Genomic DNA, 8,320 nt, shown 5'->3' on the forward strand with positions numbered 1-8,320 from the left:
ACGAACAATCATACAACGTTTAATATGTAAATGAGTGAAAGGTTGTCATGAAACAAATAAATACCAAAAGAATTCATCACATAGGTGTAACTGTGCGTCGCTATTCAGCGCCGCCATTTTGAAAATCATATATTTTATCATTAGTCACTTTGAAGAGAAATCCCTTATATCATCAGATATTGAATGCCACATGAGCTTGAGTTTTTGGGGTTTTAATTTTTTTTTTATTTTTTGGGGGAGGGGGGGGGGGGGATTGGGGGGGGGGGGGAAGGCAGGGAGTTATTTTTTTTTATATTTATACTTTCAAAATATTCACTATAGTATGCTATCGACCATCACATAAGGTCAAGCCTTTTATACATTGCAGTCACATTTGCCATTTATTTTAAATCATATGATATAATGTATAATGTCATAGATTTGTTCAATGCTTTTGAAAAGGGTAGACAACTGTAGCAATCATTTCAAACGGTAAGACGGGGGATACGTGCCCATAATTGCAGGTCTAATAACTGAACGGAATTATGGCCTTGATTTAACATTGTTGCAATGGAAAACATTTTGCCTTCGAGAGTATTTCCATAATAAGAATGAGACCATAACATATTTAGATTATCAGACCTGCAAATAAGTACACATTAGATGGCAGCCATCTAGACACACGTTCTTATTGTAATAGTTATTTCATAACACTGATATATATATATATATATATATATATATATATATATATATATATATATATATATATATATATAATTATATGACGATTGATTGAAAAATGCATATTCGATATAGATTATCTTCAGCAAGAAAAGCTATCGAAGATATTCATTATATCTGCGTTTTAGTTAACATCAATGATAATTTCGTCATTATAGTTCTATAAATTAAATATCCCTCATTAGTTTTTGTTTCACATACTTCCAAACTTAATTTACATTGTACATTTTTTTTCTTTAACCATGTTCGTTTCACAAATTTTGACAGCAATCATTATTCACATTATCGAATATCATTTGTAGCTGCATTAATTTAACAATCTAAATAAAACAGATTAGCATTTTGAGTTTAATGAGCATTAGAAATTTTCTGTATAATAAACATATGCTTGAAAATGAATGTTTCATCATTTCAAGAAAAACAAAAAATACAAATATTCGAATGAAGATGTCTCTAAAAAAATACCGTACAGAGTACCAATTATGTGATTGAAAATATTAACTTTAAATAAAAAAGCAAGAAGACCACTTGCACTCTTGAGCAACAAACTTGATAAATCGGTTAAAGCATTTCGGAATAATCCACAGATGATGGTGAATCATTGGAAATGTCAAAAAAGCTTGTGAATACTATTGCACATTTAGGTAATTTTGCGAATAGAATTTAAATTGAAAACTTAAGATAGACACTTAGACATAGTGATGACGAAAGTTGAAAACAATTAAATTTGATAAGTTAATTGATATAATCTTGACGATTGTGTGCAATATCCAAACACAGACATTCATACGCATACACACAACTACTATACGCACGCATTCACACACAAACAAACACACACGCACACACACACACACACACACACACACACACACACACACAAGCACACATTGTCTCTATGCACAATATATAAGAAGTAATTTACACGAATATTAGAAATATTTAAATTGTCAGTCAGGGGGGAGGTTTGGCGGCTATGGAAATGATTAGATTGATCTGATGAAAAGCCAAAATATTATGAAACGGGAACTGTGTGGACATTGAGTAAACAGAGGGACCAGCAGAAAGGATGGTTTCTACAATGTAGTGATAAAAAATATTAAACCAAGAACCTAAAACTAGAATGGAACGCACAGTAAAAACTTGAGGAGAGAGACTAGAAATTACAATTGAAGATTAAAAATGAAAGAAGACCATCATGCGAATACAAAGGGAAGTGGACACCTACAAACTAAAAGCAGTCCTCGCAAAACCAATTCGATATTCTATAACTCTCTTCATAACGGGCACATTTAAAATGATAGTATTCCAAACAACCTTCACATTTTGTCATCATTCTCTCACCATCATCATAATGCTTGCACTTAAAACAAACTATTCCTTGGTCCTTTCTAATATCAACTCTGCGCATCAACTCACTCCATCCCGTAATAGTGAACAAGTCCTCCAAACATTCAATATCTTCACTCAATAGTACAGCTCCTAACCGCAATGCATCCTTCAGATCGCAAGTACTATAAAGCACTCCCCTCAGGTTATTGACTTCATCAACAGCTCTCCTTAACATGAACTGCTTTTTCCTTTCCCCCAATAATGTAGAAAAGGGAATCAATCCAGTTGCCTTTCGCTTTCTCCGTGTGAAATTTGGCTTATTTTTAGGCCTACCTCTTACACGCACCGGTTTTAGTCTAACATCACTAAAAGAAACCAAATTTGAAAAAAAGACAGGAGAGGAGCTAGAATGGCCCGCAAGAGGAGATGTAATATTTATGGATGTCGACTCAACAATAGGAGGTGGAGGTACAACGACAGGAAGGCTAGCCTCAGCCATAGGAGAAATAGCATCAACAACAAAACTTGCTACAACAGGGGGAATAGTTTCAACAACTGGGAGATCAGCCTTGACATCAAGAGGACTAGTCTCAACAAAAGGGGGATGGGCTATAGAAAGATGACTATCCTCAACAATAGGGGCACTAGCTTTAACAACAAGAGGAATATCCTTAACAACAGAAGAACATTCCCCAACAATAAGAGAACTAGCCTCAACAACAGGACTAGCTATAACAGCATGCTCAACAAAATTACTGCAGTCAATTCTGGAGTGAGAAGGACCAGGAATATCTTCGCTGGAAATAGCATCACCATCAACAGAGTGGTGATACAGGTCACTGGATGATGAAGTCCAACTATCAAATAAGGAAGAAAGAAAATTCATTTTCTCATCGAATTCTGCATTCCCCAAAAGACTCAGATAGTTAGACATTTTATTGAAGAAAGAATTTGCCTTGTTAAATTTCGCCTCTCTTGTCCTTATTCTGGGAGCTTTGGGCAAAGGAACTTGGTGAATAGTAATTTGAGACGTAGCGTTTGATGGAAGAGAATGGCGTATACTTGGTTTGAATCTATGTCCTTCAGGAAGACGAACATACATAGGTAATGACAGATGAGAACGAACAAAAAAAATATGCCGACAAGGTAAGTCTAAATTCTTGAAAAATTCACAAGAGCACTCAGATGGAGATGCAATGTAGGACTTTGATTGTCTGGACAACCGAAAAGTATTGTCAGAGAGAGAGTGAGATCTGATCTCATTAGAGAATATTGATTCAATATGATAGACGCAGCAAAGGGAGTTACATCATCTCTTATAGCGTTAACGACAGGATCGCCACAATCAACTGCCCTCGTATTCATCAACCGGAGGCTTTTGAAAGAAAACAGAAAGTCAATATCTCTATCAATGAATAAGAGATCTTGGAGGACATTGGACAGTTTTTGAGCACCTTTCACTACTCTTTTAATTGTGGCATGGTATGCCTCACAGTGGTTGGTAGTGGTGACATGGAGTTTGACAGTGTCCACCAACCGGTGGGCAGCCCACAAGTGAGGCTTACTGAACCAATGAGTATTGAAATAGTCAAAAACATGAGAAGGCAATACGGACTGAAACTTTCGTAAATAAGACAAGTAGCCCTCCTCTGTTACTTCTTCTTTCATGGCCATGAAAATAGAATGAATAGTAGAAGTCTGAGAAGAAGACATATTCTTCTTTTTCATTGCCTTTTTTATGGCGTTAGAAACATGGAACGAGCACAGAATGGGTTTGACATCGGGAAAAACAGACGAGAGTGCCCCGATTTCGGAAAAATCTTTATCAACAAAGATACATGCCGTCTTTGAGAAATCATATGATTCCTTCAAAAACTTCAGAGGTTTGACCATAATGTCCCGTTCCTCAGAATGCAAGAAAGAATGCAGGACGGGATGGCCTTTGCCGTTTGCATCAATACACATAACAGTGAGAAGAGGCAAGCAAATATTATTAGTGTTGTGAGTAACATCCATAATAAGTACATCACCAAAATGAGATAGCAATTCTAACATTGTAGAAGTCTGATAGGTCAGACACATAATGTCTCTGAAATGGATATCATCAGAAGAAGAATCAGTAGTGTCGACAAAATGAGTATCTACCCTTCCCCCCTTCATGACAATGTCTGCCAACATTTTTTCGGCTGCCTGCTTTTCTTCACTATCAGACAGCCGATATTTTTGCCGCAAGTTTTGAATATCTTTTGGCGTCGGTCTAATACCTTGCTCTTCTTCAATGGCTGATATCAATTCCCTCGAGGATAACGATTTAAATTGGAGAAGAGTCGTCACTAAGTCAGTTTCCTGGACTCGCCTCATTTCAGGAAATGTTGTTAGAACCTGGAAAAAAACAAACATTATTATTATTATTATTATTATTATTATTATTATTATTATTATTATTATTATTATTATTATTATTATTATTATTATTATTATTATTATTATTATTATTATTATTATTATTATTATTATTATTATCATTATCATTATCATTATCATCATCATCATCATCGTCATCATCATCATCATTATTATTTCTTCTTCTTATCATTATAATAATTATTATTATTATCATCATCATCATCATCATCATCATCATCATCATCATCATCATCATCATCATCATCATCATCATCATCATTATTATTATTATGTCATTCCAATAACATCACCTATATCATTTCTTACCACTGATTGATTCTCGAATTTATCGATTTGACATAAAGAATTATCGTTTTGTGCTGTGGCAAAAAATTCTAGAATTCCTACGTTTATTTATTATTATTATATTTTGTTTTGTTTTGTTTGCTTGTTTATTTTGTTTTTAATAGAAAGGATAATACGGACGCCTCAAAATAGCTTTGCTATTACGCTACAGTTAAATCGTTTTTCCCCAGAAAATTAAAGGGTATAAAAAATTGCATATCAAGATACAAAATAAACTTGCGATCTATCACGTGCAAGTCCGTTTTCGGAGTTAAATGTGACAATCATCTCAGATAGAATAAGGATAATGTGTGCAAAATGGCCTCTCCGTTGTATCTGGGTTGTGGATTAAAACCTTGAAAGTTGTTACACCGTAGAATTCCCGCTGCCTGAATGTCCAATACGACCAAGTTGTTCGATAAAACTTACATTAATATCAAATTCGTTATTCAGAGCGCCCGCTATTTTGATTACAATATGACAGTTCATCTGTTTTGTTACTTCATTCTGTCAACACTATTCGCTTTTTTTTGCGTAAAGAGACGAAAATATAACGAGGGGTTGATCGCGTGATTTTGTTTTACTCCAGAAAATAATGATCTCAAATAGGGTTTTTCATCACAAGGCTGGGGTAGAAATTACAAAGAAGTAGAAGGGCATATACGTTGATAGATTTTGAAAATGTCAATAAATGACAAGGAAACCAAAATTCTATTGTGGTGGTGTAAAAGAAAATGTGACAAGATGTTTGGTCCATTTTTTATTGGCGAAATTTTAAGTAAAGTGAGTTAATATTTAGCTACTTATAGATACAAGAAGGAACGTCATGGCTTTTACTGAACATTGCACATTGCTGTTTGAAAAACAAGGGCGCATTCATCAAAAGGGCATACGTAAAATTTTGAATACTTGCTATGAATTCAAATATTTAAAGAAACTAAATTGTGCCTTTAAACTGTACTTACGGATGCAGATGGCGTGTGTGCATCATGAGTCAGATTTGCTTCAATGACTTCAAGGAACCAAACACGGGCACTACTCCTACGGCAACATAATCGTATTTTAGCCATGCAGCCAAGCTTGAAAGATCTGAAAAAAATGACACAAATCATTGCCGTGGACAGTGCTGACTGACTGAATGGGTAATAATGGAAAAGTAATTATGCCTATGGTAATGATATGATATTCTCGGATGGCTCCGTTTTGGACGGCACTTGTTTGGTGTATGAAGGAGACAAAAGAGGAAGAAAAATCACACTCCCATCCCTTCCTAAAATTTTACAAAAGAAAGAAAAAAAAAGAAACAAACGAACAAGTACATAGGGCAGCTTTGCTCAGCGGTTCGCGCCGTTTGGCCATGACCCTAGCTCACTTTTGGGCGCTGAACTGCGGCTGATGCCTGGGTTGTACAAGTCTTCCCTTGCAATTTATTAAAAAGACACATTTCTCCTTGTGAATGAATAAATGGGGAATACTACCTATTTTCTATCTATGTAAGAAAGAATTTTTAAAATTGAAAAACAACTAACAAAGCAATGAGAAAAAGCCAGAATATAATGTAAATTTGAACGCGGGGGGGGGGGGGGGGGGGGGGGGGGGGGGGGAGAGACTACTGATGCCCTTTTCGCAACGGCACCATAAGATCCCGTCGCCTGGGCATTCCAGGAACGAATATAGATAATCCATCAAAGAGGATGTCTGATGTCAACAGGAATCACCAATGTTGTCCAAGTGAGCAAATTGGGATTAATAATCTTGCCCAAGGAAAATAACGAAAGTGCCTGAAGCGGGAATCAAAGCCGGGACAATCGGGATCACAGTGCAATGCCTTAAGCATTCGGTCAATTCGTTCCTCTTGTTGTCAGATGCGAGAGTAAACTATTTAAAAATTCGATTTTATGGTAATGAACAAAATTCCCGTTTGTTTGTAATAAGAAGAAAAGTAGTTATTATATCATTTATTTGTTTACAAAATCACATAGAAAATGTGTACCTTACCTTTGAATAGGTCTGAGACCTTTAGATTCGGATTTTCTCATTTTTCCTTGCTTACATTCGAACATAACCCGTTCATAAACTATTGTGTTGATGAAATCTGAGCACATCACCTAAGATAAATATTATGGAATAATATCATTGACTACATTATTTCAACACCGAATATATGCCTACTTACAACAGGACAACAAAATCTATCGGTGCAGTAAGCACAGGTCAGAAAATTAAAATGAAGTACACATAGACATGATCAACTAATCCGAATGAGAATGAGTAGGCTACAAATACAAATAAATGAACACACTTCGTTAGCGTGAAAATGTACATTTAAATTGAGGAAAGTGATAGGCCTAGATCATATTATTATGTTGTAAGGAATTGTAAACGAATTTCCTTTTTTTTTAGATGAATAAATTATATATTATTATTATTATTATTATTATTATTATTATTATTATTATTATTATTATTATTATTATTATTATTATTATTATTATTATTATTATTATTATTGGATTCACAAAAGCCGCGTTGTTTGATATTGAGAAAGCCTACTCGCCCTTGCTTACTTTACGGTGGGTGCTGCACTGCGGCTGACGACTCGATTATAACAGTTATCAGGTAGAATAGATTATAACTGAATTATTTTTTTTTTACCTTAAGCGATGATTTAAGAGAATGTTATATACTTATTTCAATATATCGATGTTGAAATGATATGCATATATCATCATGCAATCAAATATACAGAAAGACAACAGTGTGAGGGTTTCTTCAAAAACCTTGCTTGCAAACTGCCGCTCGACTTGCAAACTGCCGCTCGAATTGAATAGTTATTTATTTATTTATTCATTCATCTATTAATTTATTCGTTCATTTATTTATTTAATTATTTATTCATTTTGTCACCAATGCTATCATAAATATGCCTTTTTCATCAATAGATTATAAATATTAGATTATATCATATTAAACAAATTTTAGACCATTAGGGGAGATCTGAACTGCGACCCATCGTCTCAAAACGGTATTATGTCGGAACGAACCAGATGCTTAAAAGTAGAATTTAATGTGAAACTGGTCAAAAGTATAAATTGTTGGCATTAGCACCCCAAAATATGGTTGCCATTCTCCTCAATAACTCATATAAACTCAACACAAGTCTGATATTTCTGGCTATAAATTCAATTTTCAACATATTAACCAACCCGACTTAATACCGTTTTGAGACGAGAGGTCACAAATGAGATATTGCCCTTTAAAATCAAAGAAGGAAAGGACGCTTGGCATGTGAAGAAGAACAAAACAACTAAGCATTGATATAGATGTGATGCGTTTTATAAATGTGCATTATTTGTTATTTCTCTTAAAACTGTAGTGTATGCTAAATGTAGATTTAAATAAATAAAGGATTAATACAAGGCATTAAGAACAAATGGGCAGCGAAATTATTTTTTTTAATAATGAAAAAAAAATTGTTTTAAATAGAAAAAATAGCGGGAGGAGGGGGGGGGGG

General features: G+C 34.5%; 1 protein-coding gene across 1 annotated transcript in view; it reads right to left on the minus strand.

Annotated features, from left to right (window-relative positions):
- Positions 1-1,954: 1,954 nt before the first annotated feature.
- LOC144960411 (uncharacterized) overlaps positions 1,955-8,320 on the minus strand; it is a 6,820-nt gene continuing 454 nt past the window's right edge. Inside the window, 4 exon segments of the mRNA XM_078893493.1 lie at positions 1,955-3,313; positions 3,316-4,437; positions 5,772-5,895; positions 6,805-6,914. Coding sequence (XP_078749619.1) covers positions 1,955-3,313; positions 3,316-4,437; positions 5,772-5,895; positions 6,805-6,914 — 2,715 coding nt within the window.

This window comes from Berghia stephanieae, chromosome 15 (genome assembly GCF_034508935.2).
Source record: "Berghia stephanieae isolate SIO BIC M18660-M18661 chromosome 15, UCSD_Bste_1.3, whole genome shotgun sequence".
NCBI classification, from domain to species: Eukaryota; Metazoa; Mollusca; class Gastropoda; order Nudibranchia; family Aeolidiidae; genus Berghia; species Berghia stephanieae.